Consider the following 15,820-nt stretch of genomic DNA (forward strand, 5'->3'; position numbering starts at 1 on the left):
TCTTGTGCACCATGCTTGCTAGGATAAGCTCCAGCGTCCCCACGACTCTGCTCGGGATAAAGCGGGACCTTAAATACATGGATGGATATCACAAAGTTTATCCGGCATTGGCTTTTAACCCCCACAGCCCTGAATACAGTAAAGACGTTTGAGATTCTTCATTTTGTTGAATTGATATCACCACCTTTTACATTTACCTAACTGCTAGTCATAAATTTAAGTTGTCTGCAATTTTCAGTATTAAGTACAGTATTAATATTACCCTCACTGTTTAAACCAATGCGTTCACTTTCATAAAGAGTACAATTTTACAAACTATGTCCGTAAAGAATGCCTTGTTAGGCGTTAAGGTTAACTTGATTTACATTTTCACCTCCCAACCATGGCGCGACGCTGTTTTCTTTCCTGCGCAGCAATCGTAAAAGGGAAGCGTATATGAATGTGCTTCCGGGGTCAGGCTTTCTCTTCGCTTCTGGTACGGGTTGGCAGCCATGGTGAGAATCTTTCTGTCTTTACGATCCTTTGTTAATCTGAAGTAATCCTTCATTTTATGAGTCGACAGTAATGAAGTAATACTGTGTGCATGTACAAATGCCGTTGACGTACGCAGCTTGGCTGTTTTGAGTTGCCCCAAGCTTATTTTTACTAAAGATATTTACAGCAGCAGCCATGAATATGCCGTGGATCGAAAACTTGATAACTGATATTTATTTTAACAGCCTATCGGTTCAAGAATTACCTTAGCGTAACGACATTGCCGGTCAACTGATAGCGTACAGTGTGGTTGCTGTTAATAAATGCCAAGTTGGCCTTTTACCAAATTAGTAAACTTGCCCACGCAGGCATTTGTAAACATTAAAAGTCCAGTTAAAATAAAGTGCTTCGAAGCACACCTTCCTTCGTATTAAAGGAACCCACGTTTTTGTGGAGGGAGCAAAAACATTTAAACCAGAATACGTGTTTGAAGTCTTCTTCCAGTGTACAAATAGAAAAAGTGAAGTTAAAATAAAGATGGTGTTCTTTAATACGCGTCTTTTTGCTGTTTGAAACTTTTGGCTTTTAATATGAATCCTGGTTTTCACAAGTCAGTGCAGGTTTTTTGTGAAAATTGGTCATGGTCCGATTCTTCCCATCCAGGTCGCCACGTAAGGTAGCCCATCTTAGATCGCACCGTGGTCTCGGTCCTCGCCGCCCGTTAGCGTGTCAGACACACAATTGCGGCAGCCTACATGGAAATTGGGGCTTTATATCGATTTGTGATGACCACTTGTAACCTACAGTTTTTTTTGCCTTTAGGCACTTACCGTTCCTCCGTATTGTCTACTTCCTACTGACAAGCATCCTTACAGTAGAAATGTTACATTTGAAAGGACAAGAGGTTCGGTTCTGGACAGTGAATTAAGGCGATATTAACAGCGTGTTCAAATTTTACCACGGTGGCTAAACAGTATTACTCGCCAGATTTTTTTGCGGTTACATGACGCCAACCCCTAAAAGTCCAGCATTTAGGATTCGTAGGTGCCCAGTTTTGTGTAAGATTTATATATTTTTAAGAAGAAATGTTTATATTCAATGTGTGACATCCACAGTTGATATATTCGACTATTTTCTGTGTTCATTTTTGCTCCTCTAGTAATTCCAAAAAATACCTAAAATGGTTTATGATTACAGGTGAACGTGCCGAAAACCCGCAGGACTTACTGCAAAAAGTGCAAGAAGCACCAACCTCACAAGGTTACCCAGTACAAGAAGGGCAAAGACTCACTCTATGCTCAGGGTATGGAAACCTTTTATTAAAAGTTCATAATCTGTTGTCACAAAGTCAGAGATTACTATTTCCTGATTGTAAGTGGTGTTATAGGTCTTTTCTGACTCCCATCTTGGTGATTACCTTTTGTGTACCACAGTCTTTTGTTCTTCATAGTTTTAGGCGATATTATAATTGTAGGTTTTTGTATGAAATAAAGTAGTATGTTTTTTCTGGTTGCTATTTAATTTTGGTCTTTTGGTTTGTTTGGTGTTGACCAGGACATTTGCAGTTGGGCAATTTTATTTTCTTTTGGCCCATATTTTGTCTAAAGATTGGTGTTCATTAGCAAGTGTGTTCATATTTTCAGTTTATTTAAATTTATTTGAGGATCAGGCAAGGGGTTTTCATTATAGGTAGTAACTTTTTTCTCCAAGTTGTAATACCTAGATTAATAACAGATGGGGATAGTTTTCTTTTTTGTTGCTCAACTCATTTTATAATATAGTGTACTTTAGGAAGGCACTGTTAGGGCACATTTTGTTGAGTCTAAAAGAAACTTAGTTACACAAGAATGTGATTTTTTTTGTTTTTTTTTTTAATATAAGATGGATTTACATAATACAATTTTAAAGTTGTCAAATCACTTTTATGCTCAAGTGAAACCTCCACATGCTTTCAGCTGGTGTTTCATCCCGGGATAGGAAAGCTGTGTTAATAAACTGTAAACATGCTTGTGGCTGTATGTAAAAATGTATCTAAAATATCGTGGCTCACACAAAATTGCCCAACCTAAATATATACATCTACTTCTCTTAGGGGTGGGCGGTATGACCAAAATTCTATATCACGGTATTTTTCTAAATTATCCCGGTTTCACGGTATTTGACGGTATTTTTTTCCCATGCATGAGTGGATGTTAAACACATTTTCCACTGCAATTACTGGCTAAGAATAACCTATTCCACTGTCAAGAGCATTGTACATTGTACAAAAAAAAAAACATTTTAATGTGCACACAAGTATTAATACAGGTTTGTATTGCCCCATAAAGTGATACTTTTCAAGGGGGTGGCACTAATGAAGAGAAGGAAATCACATTGCATGACAGATGCAGTCAAAATATAGAACCTTTTTATTTAACAAATTTTGTAAAAACTTAAATTATAATTTTGACAACATATTTTCAACCATCCAAAGAGGTATTTAGACTTAGGAAAATATCCAGAAGTGCTTGTCAAAAGTTGTATTGCACTGAATATGTCTCAGAAAAGGAATAAATAAATATTTTTTGTAAAACAACTACACTTTCTGTTAATGTTAACAATCTCTGTCCACTGACACGTTAAAGTGACTTTTTAAACAACTTTACCATCATTAAACTGCATAATATTTAAACTAATAAATAATAACAATAAAGTAAATAATTGTATTATTACTGATAGTTGCTCTATTACTTCAAGGCTTCAAAAGCCCAGGTGCATTACACAGTATTCACCAAATTAAAATAAAATAAAACAAGTGCAATCTTGGTGATGACATCTTTACCAACTTAACTATTATTTAGGCAAACTGCATTAATATGGACCTTGCTTCAAGCTAAGCTATATACATAAATAATACAACTGCAACTTGCATTTATAATTGTATTTGTGGTATAGCCCTACAGAATCGTATTAGGGCCACGGTGAAGAAAAAAAAATACGGACACAGGGAAGAAAAAAAAAAAAAACTATACGTCGAGATTAAAGTCGACATTTCCACTCTATTCTCATAGTTTATAATTAAAGTAGAATGTCGTAAACTAAACATCATCCTAAAATCATTGTTTAATTTACTAGATTTTCTCAAACCCCGTCATAAGTTAATGTAGCACATTAAATGCTTTGTGTTGTGTTCCCCGACCCAGTTGTTAATCACTACGCTTCTTAAACTGACTTCCTCCGCACTAAGAGACAGCGATCACCATACAGAATCCATTCACTGTATGATATTCCTGCTCTCTGAAAATTTAGAATTTATATCAAGTATTTATCTTGGCATTCTAAATATTCAGAGAGCATGAATATCATGTGAATGGATTCTGTGCAGCGATCGCTGCCGTTGCCTCCTCTTAGTGCAGAGGAAGTCAGTTTAAGAAGCTCGGGGAACACTTAACACAAAGCATTTAATGTGCTATATAACTTATGATGGGGTTTGAGAAAATCTAGTAAATTAAATATTCATTTTACGATGAAGTTTAGTTTACGATGTTCTACTTTAATGACAAAGTATGAGAATAAAGTCAACATGTCGTCATAATATTAAATTACACAGTACCCAGGTACATTACACTGTATTGAAAACAAATAAAACAAGTACAACTTGGCTTGCAGTATTATCCAGTAGTATAGAAACAGTATTTACACATCTGACCTTTTAAAACTAAAGCATCTCCAGGCGACAGACGTGACACCTTTTTTTCAGCTCTCTGTCCATTTTCACCGCGCGGCATACCTATGCTACCACCCACTATTTGGTGGTGTAGTAGTGAAAAAGAGCCCTAGTGCAACAAATCTGTGTTTAGCGGTGTAGCAGTGAAAAAGGTCCCCACTTGAACAGTGTCCCGCTGCGCCACGTTCCGAACGTCGTTTAGGCAATTTAAACCGGTGTTGCGGTATAGGAAAAATCCATATCATAAAAAAAATAAACGGTTTTCGGTATGAACCGGTATACCGCTAATCCACATTGCCAAAGGATTTGACTTCTTTATTTTAAAGTTGTGAAAAACAGCTTCACACTATGTGAAACTGGATTCACACCATCTCTGAAAAGAATACTAAAATCCAAGTTGGAGAACTCGGGTGAAAGCCTCTCTTAAAAAGTTTTAATGCTCACTAATCCCCGAACTACCCCAGAGGAACATGTTACAGGGAAGTTTCAGGGGTTGGGGGTATGGCATTAAGAACAGTCTGTTTTAGATAACAGGCGGCGCAGTGGGTAGCACTGCTGCCTCGCAGTTAGGAGACCCGGGTTCGCTTCCTGGGTCCTCCCTGCATGGAGTTTGCATGTTCTCCCCTTATCTGCGTGGGTTTCCTCAGGGTGCTTCGGTTTCCTCCCACAGTCCAAAGACGTGCAAGTTAGGTGCGTTGGCGATTCTAAATTGTCCCTAGTGTGTGCTTGGTGTGTGTGTGTCTGTGAGCACCCTGCCTGGGGTTTGTTTCCTGCCTTGTGCCCTGTGTTGGCTGGGATTGGCTCCAGCTGACCCCCGTGACCCTGTAGTTAGGATATAACGGGTTGGATGGTGGATGGATGTTTTAGATAGCCTTTCAGATACTTTGTAAGGTCACACTCCAGCAAGGCATGCAAAGATTGTAGGAATGACATTTGAGAATCAATTGAGTTGCCTTTTTAATAGTATAACTTTCAAAATGGGTTATTATTCTGTTACACTTTTATTACTGTGTGTTTGGCCAATACAATAGTTGTCGTGGAGAACTTGCAAGTTTTAGGATGCAGTACTCGAAAGGTGTGGTCATTGAGATGTCGGAGCAGGCAACACACTGTGCTTATGATCATGTAAGTGCAAAGAGGACATATGGAGGGGAATCAAAGTAACCTATTACACTATTTTCCAAGTACACGTGTAAGAATGTCTCCCACAAGAATATTGTGGCCATCATGTTATGCAGGGTGAATTTTCATGACAAGATTTGGAACCACAGATTGCCTTAGAGGACAAGGTAAAGGCCAGTGGATAGATAGATACTTTATTAATCCCAAGGGGAAATTCACATACTCCAGCAGCAGCATACTGATACAAAAAAACAATATTAAAGAGTAATAAAAATGCAGGTAAAAACAGACAATAACTTTGAATAATGTTCGTTTACCCACGTGCCAATAACACAAGTGGAATTGAAGAGTCGCATAGTTTGGAGGAGGAACGATCTTCTCAGTCTGTCAGTGGAGCAGGACAGTTAGAGCAGTCTGTCGCTGAAGCTGCTCTTCTGTCTGGAGATGATCCTGTTTAGTGGATGCAGTGGATTCTCCATAATTGATAGGAGCCTGCTGAGCGCCCGTCGCTTTGCCACAGATGCCAAGCTGTCCAGCTCCATGCCAGCAATAGAGCCTGCCTTCCTCATCAGTTTGTCCAGGCGTGAGGCATCCCTCTTCTTTATGCTGTCACCCCAGCACACCATTGCGTAGAAGAGGACGCTCGCCACAACCGTCTTGATAGAACATCTGGAGCATCTTATTGCAGATGAAGGACGCCAGCCTTCTAAGGAAGTATAACCGGCTCTGCCCTTTCTTACACAGAGCATCAGTATTGGCAGTCCAGTCTAATTTATCATCCAGCTGCACTCCCAGGTATTTACAGTGGTGTGAAAAACTATTTGCCCCCTTCCTGATTTCTTATTCTTTTGCATGTTTGTCACACAAAATGTTTCTGATCATCAAACACATTTAACCATTAGTCAAATATAGCACAAGTAAACACAAAATGCAGTTTGTAAATGGTGGTTTTTATTATTTAGGGAGAAAAAAAAATCCAAACCTACATGGCCCTGTGTGAAAAAAGTAATTGCCCCCCTGAACCTAATAACTGGTTGGGCCACCCTTAGCAGCAATAACTGCAATCAAGCGTTTGCGATAACTTGCAATGAGTCTTTGACAGCGCTCTGGAGGAATTTTGGCCCACTCATCTTTGCAAAATTGTTGTAATTCAGCTTTATTTGAGGGTTTTTCTGGCATGAACCGCCTTTTAAAGGTCATGCCATAGCATCCTCAATTGGATTCAGGTCAGGACTTTGACTAGGCCACTCCAAAGTCTTCATTTTGTTTTTCTTCAGCCATTCAGAGGTGGATTTGCTGGTGTGTTTTGGGTCATTGTCCTGTTGCAGCACCCAAGATCGCTTCAGCTTGAGTTGACAAACAGATGGCCGGACATTCTCCTTCAGGATTTTTTGGTAGACAGTAGAATTCATGGTTCCATCTATCACAGCAAGCCTTCCAGGTCCTGAAGCAGCAAAACAACCCCAGACCATCACACTACCACCACCATATTTTACTGTTGGTATGATGTTCTTTTTCTGAAATGCTGTGTTCCTTTTACGCCAGATGTAACGGGACATTTGCCTTCCAAAAAGTTCAACTTTCGTCTCATCAGTCCACAAGGTATTTTCCCAAAAGTCTTGGCAATCATTGAGATGTTTCTTAGCAAAATTGAGACGAGCCCTAATGTTCTTTTTGCTTAACAGTGGTTTGCGTCTTGGAAATCTGCCATGCAGGCCGTTTTTGCCCAGTCTCTTTCTTATGGTGGAGTCGTGAACACTGACCTTAACTCTTTTAGGGCGGATGTCGACTTTTGTCGACAGGAGGGGTTGAAGGCGGATGTCGACAAAAGTCGACATCCAGGGATAGAGGGCGACAATCAGCTGTTAATGGCGACAAATCTCACTGTCACGTCACAGGCATTCCCTCTGTGCTTGGAGGAATGCTAGGACTCGTTGACTCGGCAAATAAACATTGCGTGTGCGTGAGTTGCGAAATGTAAACAGGCAAGATGGCACCGACATGTGAAAAGGCAGCGAAGCAAGTGCAGAAAAGAAAACACTCGCATTATGCGCATTTGCACATTATCGCGGAGTCGGACTCTTGATTTTTCAGAATCGGACTTTATTGGCAGTGATCAGGAGATCGAGCAAGAGAGTTAGAAGTAGGCATCAGTTGATCAGACACCAGCCGATGCCGCGCCAGCGGATCTGCTGCCAGTTGCGTGCCTTCGCGCAGCCGATGCATCTACGGCAAGGTTCGCATGGGATAAATACACAGACATTGATCCGTTGAGAGCTGATCTGGCTACCAGAGTTTACAAGACGGCATGGCTTGCTGTTGGACACGACAGATCACCAGCTGCTGTACTTCAGGCTGCTCTCTCCTGATGCTGCTTTTCAGCTACTGTCAGACGAGACAAACAGGTAGGCAGAGATTTTTTTTGAATCGCGGGCTGCGTTTGCATCGCATTCTCGTTTTTCAAAGTGGAAACCCACAACGAAAGATGAGATGAAGCGCGCTGTGGCATTACAAATAGAGATGAGACAGAATTGGTGATATAACTTCAGGGAGCATTGGTCCAAACGTGTTTTGTCCCCTGGTGGCTTAGGTACGTGCTGCTGCAAAGTTTTATTCACTTCTGTAATAAACAGAAGCAAATCCCATGGGGTGAGCCAGGCTATAATGCCATACATAAAGTTCATAAAGTTTCAGAAGATGAAAAGAGGTGACAATACGGTTTTCATGCTGGCAGAAAACTTGGTGGCAGTGGCATGGCATGATGGCAAATGGGTGACTTGTCTCTCTACAGTACACACTAACAATATATGTTAGAAAGTGCAGCAACAGACAATTGAAAAATAGGCACCAAAGCAACATATATTGTAAGGAGTGCAATGTGGCAATGACTGAAATTGGCTGCTTTGAGCGAGATCAGACTTTGCTGTGTAAAATGTATGTGATATGTATGTGAAATCATAGAGTATGCAGGCTCATACAACATGCAACAACAGTAACATTTGTCAAAAGTAAATATTTTTTGTTGATTTGATATGTTAAACAATTGCTTTGTGTTCTTTTTTAAAAAATGTTAGTTTTTGGAAAAATATTCAGCCCTGGGAGAAAAGAAACAAAAAAAAAATTAGCCCTAAAAGAGTTAATTGAGGCAAGTGAGGCCTGCAGTTCTTTAGACGTTGTCCTGGGGTCTTTTGTGACCTCTCAGATGAGTTGTCTCTGCGCTCTTGGGGTAATTTTGGTCGGCCGGCCACTCCTGGGAAGGTTCACCACTGTTCCATGTTTTTGCCATTTGTGGATAATGGCTCTCACTGTGGTTCGCTGGAGTCCCAAAGCTTTAGAAATGGCTTTGTAACCTTTACCAGACTGATAGATCTCAATTACTTCTGTTCTCATTTGTTCCTGAATTTCTTTGGATCTTGGCATGATGTGTAGCTTTTGAGGTGCTTTTGGTCTACTTCTCTGTGTCAGGCAGCTCCTATTTAAGTGATTTCTTGATTGAAACAGGTGTGGCAGTAATCAGGCCTGGGGGGTGGCTACGGAAATTGAACTCAGGTGTGATACACCACAGTTAGGTTATTTTTTAACAAGGGGGCAATTACTTTTTTCACACAGGGCCATGTAGGTTTGGATTTTTTTTCTCCCAAAATAATAAAAACCATCATTTAAAAACTGCATTTTGTGTTTACTTGTGTTATATTTGACTAATGGTTAAATGTGTTTGATGATCAGAAACATTTTGTGTGACAAACATGCAAAAGAATAAGAAATCAGGAAGGGGGCAAATAGTTTTTCACACCACTGTATAGCAGTGTCGTCAGCGAACAAAGCATTGTCTATATCTACAAGGCCCGTATGGCCCAAGAATGTTTTGTACTGTATTATATCTTGACAGATATAAGCCAAGTTTAGCTGCACTTCAGCTTTACACAAGATTCTGTAGCATTGTCTCGAGCAGTGTTTTCCGCCACCTGTATTAAAATAAAAGTAAAATTTCTTACAGAGAAATGATGTGGCATCTATCCTGTATGGTTCTAGACATGCAGTTTTTTGTTTTTTTTTTTAAAGCCAATTGTTTATTATGCTGTGTAGGAAAACATGCTATACATATAGTAATTATGAAGCATACATACAGTTTTAAAGCATTCATTTGCATGCATTGATCAGTTTTAACCTATTCTTTCTGCATGTTGCATAAAATCATACAGTGTGGCGTGTGCTTCCTTTTCATAAAGGTGGGTGTAAAATGTTGAAATGGGAATGTGTGGATGACTCACAGGGAGATTTAAAAGTCCATATATCAGGTGATCTCCACGCTCATCACTTCAGAGGCTCTCTGGGGGGGAAAAAGAAAAGTTTGAAATAATGAACTGGTAGTGTCCACCAGATTTCCAAGGCTGATTACATTGTTCAGTTTTCCCAAATGACTGGAATTTGTACAGTGACTTATTCTGTCATACTTAGGGATATTTCAGGAAGCACTCTTGTTGTGACTTTATTTTGACAATGCAAAATCCGAGTCATCAACCACACACATTTGCAAGGTGTCTTAAGCAAGACTGGTTGTCAGTATTTGATGCCTTGCTTTGAGTGCACAGAGCAGTATTTATCTTGCAGTCTTTTCTGTCAACTAGCGGATAAAAGCATGCAATACATTAGGTGACTTTTCTTGACATGTAGCCTTCTACTCAGTGCTAATTTTTTGACAACTTACCATTTACCCAGTTTGCAGGTTTTGTCAACAATGTCCCGAAAGTGTTAATATAAATGGTTTTTTTTTGTTTGTTTTCATTATTGTATAAGCAAATATTTTTTGTGTGTGGTGTTTTTTTTTTCCTTGTCAGTGCTCAAATGAATTACATTCCACACCTGAAGAAACCAATTTTTAGCTTTGTCTTCCATCTGGATTTAATAAAATGAGCCCTATTAATCATTTCCTTGTGTTAAACCCTGATTGACCAGTCTTTCCTCTTTCTTTCATTTAGGTAAAAGACGTTATGACCGAAAGCAGAGTGGGTATGGTGGGCAAACAAAGCCTATCTTTCGTAAAAAGGTGCGAGACTTCAGATTTTAATTGATTTGTTGAAAAACTAAGTTTATTTAAGTGATCTCTGCAAACTTAATCTAAGATTGATGCATAACCTTTCATTGAATTGCATTTAGGATATGTAGAGTATATAAACTTAAGTTTTAATTGAAAGCAAATTATTATACATGAAAGTATTCCTAAATGTTCATAGCTTAATGTTTTGATGTGCATGTCTGTTTAATTTTATGTAATGTCTTTGTATTTGTTAATGTTAAATAGTACAACAAAATGTTGTCTGTTGTTGGCATCATAAATTATTCACTGTTACCCATATTTTTGCCTCAAGGGGATTTTTTTGTAGCCCTGCATGATAATGATAATACAGTTTTTGAATTGCCCAGAATGAGGCTTGTATTTTGTTTATAACATTTGATAAACTGGGGGGGTGGACTGGGTCTGGCTAGCATGTGTTTTTAGAAAGTATAATTAACATATACAAATCAATTCAGGATAGAACTTCTAAACAATGTGATCATTCAGAATTTTTTCCCATTTAACCTTATTTGCATTAAGTGCCTTTCAGGCAAGCTTTTTCAAATCAGATTTTCAGATTTGTCAATAAGTTATCTGACATTAATGTTATGAGATTTGTTTACATTAACTCATGAAACAACTGATTTAATAATACATAATGAAAAAAATAACTGATTTAGTCATTAAAGGCTATGTTTCTTCTTCTTGAGCAAATGAGGCTCTGAAGCTAAGGATCTGTGCTGGTATCCCGAAGGTTGCCGGTTTGAGTCCCCATCACTGCCAAAAGAGATCCTACTCTGCTGGGCCCTTGAGCAAGACCCTTAACCTGTAATTGCTCCAGGATCGCTGTACAATGGCTGACCCTGCGCTCTGACCCCATGGGGTATGCGAAAACTAACAAATTCCTAATACAAGAAATTGTATAAGGCGAAGTAAAAAAACAAAACAAAAAAAAATGTCCTGTTGCTCTGGCAGTGTACTTTGGATCATTGTTATGAAGGCACATATGAACTAATGAACTAATGAACTAATAAACTAATAAACTAATGAAGCTAGCCCTTCTGGAAGAGGTGTGCAGGTGTTTAACCAGTATATTTCAGTATTGCTGCTATTAGCACCATATTGCAGGATTACGTGAATAGACTAATGTGCATTTAGGCCACCCCCCCCAAAAAAGTTCAGTTTCATCATTCCATAACATTATTGATACATCTTATTGTGCTGGATCACAAATGCCTTGTATTGCTAGGCATTTTAAACATTAAGCTTAGCCACTGACCTGGTAAACTTTCACCAATTGCAAGTTTTTTTTTTTTTTTACCCTTTCCCCCAACTAACTTGGAATATATTATTTCCTTAATTTGCAAGCTTTCTTTTTGAAAGTGTGTACAGTACTATGGGGCTTTGTAAAGAGATGAGGTACTTTCATTGATTTGTCAGTTTCTCCAATCAGCAAATCTGTACACGTTTATTATTTAATATCAAGGCAAGTCTAGGCTTACATTTAAAAAAAAAAAGTAACATTTTGCATCAGTTTTTTTTTTTTGTGCTATTAAAGTTTTGCCATTTTTTCCATTTGATTTGGCATGATGATCAGAACTTTATAGTCTGCCGAGTTTTCTGTTTTAAAATCAAACTGTAACATGACAAAAAAGTGTTGTTCGTTTGTTTCAATAAACACATTTAAATAAATGTTCAACACCTTATTTCTCAGAGGCTTATATCCAAATATATTTTTAATCCATACTAACCAGCCCTGAATAAATGTACAAGTATAAACCTCTCCTGTCTTAAAAGCTACTGATATTTTCTGCAGTCATTTTAATACTTTAGATGTTAATTCACTGATGATGATAAAACTTGAAAGGTGTAAAATTATTTGTGAGTTGGCTATACTCTTTTTTTTTTTTAAAAAAAAAAAAAAAAAAAGGAAAGAAAGCTTGAATGTGTTTGTTTTTATTCTTAAATGCCCATGTTTTTATTATGAGATTTTTTGGAATAATATGAAACAAATTCATACTTGTAACTGAAGAATAGTCAAAGCCATTATGTATAATGCTGAAAGTACTGTACATGTTTGTAAATGTAAGATTAATTTTGTTTACATCTTTGCAGGCTAAAACCACAAAAAAGATTGTGCTAAGATTAGAGTGTGTGGAACCTAACTGCAGGTCCAAGAGAATGCTAGCCATCAAACGTTGTAAGCACTTTGAGCTTGGAGGTGATAAGAAGAGAAAGGTAAATAGGACTACAATTTCTACACTTTTGTATTGTTTTGTATCTTTTGTATCCCATCAAATCTCTGCATGTCTATACTATGCAAAAGGCGTATATTGCTAGCAGGTCCAGGAAATACTTGCACCCTAGATCCATCCATCCATTTTCCAACCCGCTGAATCCGAACACAGGGTCACGGGGGGTCTGCTGGAGCCAATCCCAGCCAACACAGGGCACAAGGCAGGAAACAATCCTGGGCAGGGTGCCAACCCACCTCAGGACACACACAAACACACCAAGCACACACTAGGGCCAATTTAGAATCACCAATCCACCTAACCTGCATGTCTTTGGACTGTGGGAGGAAACCGGAGCGCCCGGAGGAAACCCACGCAGACACTGGGAGAACATGCAAACTCCACGCAGGGAGGACCCGGGAGGCGAACCCAGGTCCCCAGGTCTCCCAACTGCGAGGCAGCAGCGCTACCCACTGCGCCGCCGTGCCGCCTGCACCCTAAATGTAGTTCTTAAATTGTTCTCTTCACAATTGATGTGCACAGTCATACTAGACACCAAGATTAATTATTGGTAAATGTATTTATTAGGGCAAATAAGACATGGCCCTGTGATAAGTTATGAGTGTATATAGATTGTTTCTTTAAAAATGTTATCAGTTTCTCTAAGTGCAAATTGGGGGTATGGGTTCAATTGAATACCAAGTTTAAATACCAGAAAATCTTGTACTTTTTGTAATGAAATTAATTCCTTTGTACTTGTGTATCCAAGTACAGGTCATGTTCTGTTAGCAGGGTTCCATTTAATATAAGTAACACATATGAATATGTACACCTTCTACAATTTATATTTTTATTTGTTTTACAGGGCCAGGTGATCCAGTTCTAAGCTTGATGTTCTTCAACATTTTTTCTCAATAAAACATTTAACACAGTTCTAAGCTTGATGTACTTCGACATTTTTTCTCAATAAAACATTTAACACAGTTGGCATTTATATTGTTTTTTATTTTTTTAATTATGAACAGAATTTGGATTTAAATAAGACATTTACAATACATTTACATTTTTATATTAAAATCAACTATTGCACTCTTTTTTTTTTTTATTGAATTCATTGTTTTATATAGGCCTGGTATTAAAACATTCATTTAATTGCTTTTATGAAACACTTGCGTGCTGCTCTTCACCTGAGAATGGCTTCCATTGGAATACAGTAGTCACAGATTACAAACCCAATATTAAGGAACAAAGTGGTCAAATATTTGAGAGTAATTGTAAAAGTAAATTAGAGTTCATGTATATTTCAAGACCGTGACTACACCTTGCTTATTTTCACTCAAGTTTTTGATATAGCTATCCCATAATCATTTGGATCAAGCAGCTTTGATCTGTAAAAGTTTAAGCCACTTATAGTCATTAGGTAAAATCCTTTTCATCAACTTAGTGCAGTCTGAATGTCTATCAGGACACTTAAGTGTGTATTTTTCTAATTATGATTTCTTTGCTGAGGTGGCTAAACAGTGTATCTCAAACACTAGAAAATGTGAAAAAAAGTTGTGCATGGTCCATTAAGGTGAAAGGCAATTACCATCTGATTTAAGTTTATAATGGAGGGTGAAAAGTAGTGATTGGTGGGGGGAATCAAAAATCAGGACACATCACATTTAATATTTATATTCTCTTTAGTGCAGATGGCTGTCAGATTAGGAAGAAAAATATCATGGAAAAAAATAGTTGTAATCTTTTAAATGTACTAGAGGAAGATTTTATTCATTCAGTGATCAAAAATAATCATCTTTTCTCTGGATAGTGTTTAGGTTTTTCCATGTTCTATTTAGCTTCAAGCCTGCGCGTTTATTGAGATTGTTTAAGAGTTTGGTTTTTGGGGGTATTGAGACTATAAACAGAACAGTTCCTGTTGGATTAATAGTAAATTTATACTGTGAAAGAAAACTATGTTCTCCAAGCTCTACATAGTTAGGGAAAACTGTAGCAATTAAACATGTTGGAAAACAGCGTCTCCAGCCTGGAACAGTGGCCATGAAAATGGGGAAATGGCGTGGACCTCCCAACTCGTATCTGTTTGTCACTGCGAAGGCATAGCGGTCTCCAGACAGGGGGCGCTCCCACACGTCAAAATTGTTCACCTAGAAGTAAAAATTTGTATGAATATACAAGGGGTGCTAAAAATACCAACACTGAAAAAAATCAATTTTTAGTGCCTCAGACATATCAACAAAAGCCTGTAATAATGAATTGTCTGTGATATACTTTAGAATGTTTTCTTTTGGTGTGATTAATCTTTCATTCTTATGATTTGTACTGTTCTGCAGGAGGAGGAGAGTGTTGTGACATAACATTGTCACTTTTCATTTAAGGAAATATCGAGCATTAGTTATTCAAAGGATGTGTCCACAAATGCTCAAAAAATATCCCTCTCTTCCACTGTTTCACCTCAACATTTCCTTCTCCTGAGAATTCACTCATTTCAATTATGACACTTGCTGATTCTCAAGACTTTATATATTTACTGATTTTAATTAGAAACGGGTAACATTCCATAAAGTCAAGACAAATAACAAATCAAAACAAAATTTGACCCTCCCCACCCAAGAGAAAGAGAGGAGCCAGCAACCGAAGCTACTCTATAAAACGAGCAAGAAAGGAAGGGTTTCATTTTCCCCAAAATGGAAGCTTATTCTAAAATGCTATTGATTAGATCCTGCCATATTTTAAAGTTTTGAACAGATCATTCAAGTTGAAATTAGAAAAAAATAAAATTCTAAGTAGTATAGAACATCAGTTACCCACTGACTTGAGAGTGGTGGGGTGGGATTCTTCCAGTTGTGCAAGATAAGTCTACGTGCTAGTAGTGTAGTAAAGGAAATTACCGTAGTTTGTCGTCCTCTGTTTTAAGGCCATCTGGGAGTACGCCAAACACCGCCATCAATGGGTTAGAAGGGATTGTGACACCAAGGCGGTCTGATAAGCATGCAAAGATTTTTGTCCAAAATGATGTTTATTTGGTGCACAACCAAGAACATGTGGCTGGAGCTAGATTGCAATGTTCACAGGTTGTATCTTGCCCTGGACACATTTTAGTCAATTTTCATTTAAGGAAATATCAAGCATTAGTTGTGCAAAGGATGTGTCCACAAATGCCCAAAAATATCCCTCTTTTCCACTGTTTCAAGTCAACGTTTCCTTCACCTGAGTATCCACTCACTT

General features: G+C 38.1%; 2 protein-coding genes across 2 annotated transcripts in view; one reads left to right on the top strand and one right to left on the bottom strand.

The window, feature by feature from the left end:
- The first annotated feature begins 361 nt into the window (after positions 1 to 361).
- rpl36a (ribosomal protein L36A) lies at positions 362 to 13,575 on the top strand. Its single transcript, XM_028815923.2, has 5 exons — positions 362 to 494; positions 1,672 to 1,777; positions 10,282 to 10,349; positions 12,474 to 12,596; positions 13,458 to 13,575. Exons 1-5 carry the CDS (start codon positions 492 to 494, stop codon positions 13,476 to 13,478), a joined length of 321 nt encoding a protein of 106 aa, XP_028671756.1. The 5' UTR covers positions 362 to 491; the 3' UTR covers positions 13,479 to 13,575.
- Positions 13,576 to 14,073: 498 nt separating this feature from the next.
- gla (galactosidase, alpha) overlaps positions 14,074 to 15,820 on the bottom strand; it is a 30,205-nt gene continuing 28,458 nt past the window's right edge. Inside the window, exon 7 of the mRNA XM_028815922.2 lies at positions 14,074 to 14,739. Within this exon, the coding sequence (XP_028671755.1) occupies positions 14,374 to 14,739 (366 nt within the window). The 3' untranslated portion in view covers positions 14,074 to 14,373. The remainder of the gene's footprint in view (positions 14,740 to 15,820) is intronic.

The sequence above is a fragment of the Erpetoichthys calabaricus genome, chromosome 12, assembly GCF_900747795.2.
Source record: "Erpetoichthys calabaricus chromosome 12, fErpCal1.3, whole genome shotgun sequence".
In the NCBI taxonomy this organism is placed as follows: domain Eukaryota; kingdom Metazoa; phylum Chordata; class Cladistia; order Polypteriformes; family Polypteridae; genus Erpetoichthys; species Erpetoichthys calabaricus.

Bases quoted from the DNA above. Each gene is read 5' to 3' on its own strand.
- rpl36a (XM_028815923.2), top strand. The intron at 1,778-10,281 runs GTATGGAAACCT...TCTTTCATTTAG, and splicing joins AGACTCACTCTATGCTCAGG to GTAAAAGACGTTATGACCGA. The intron at 12,597-13,457 runs GTAAATAGGACT...TTTGTTTTACAG, and splicing joins GAGGTGATAAGAAGAGAAAG to GGCCAGGTGATCCAGTTCTA.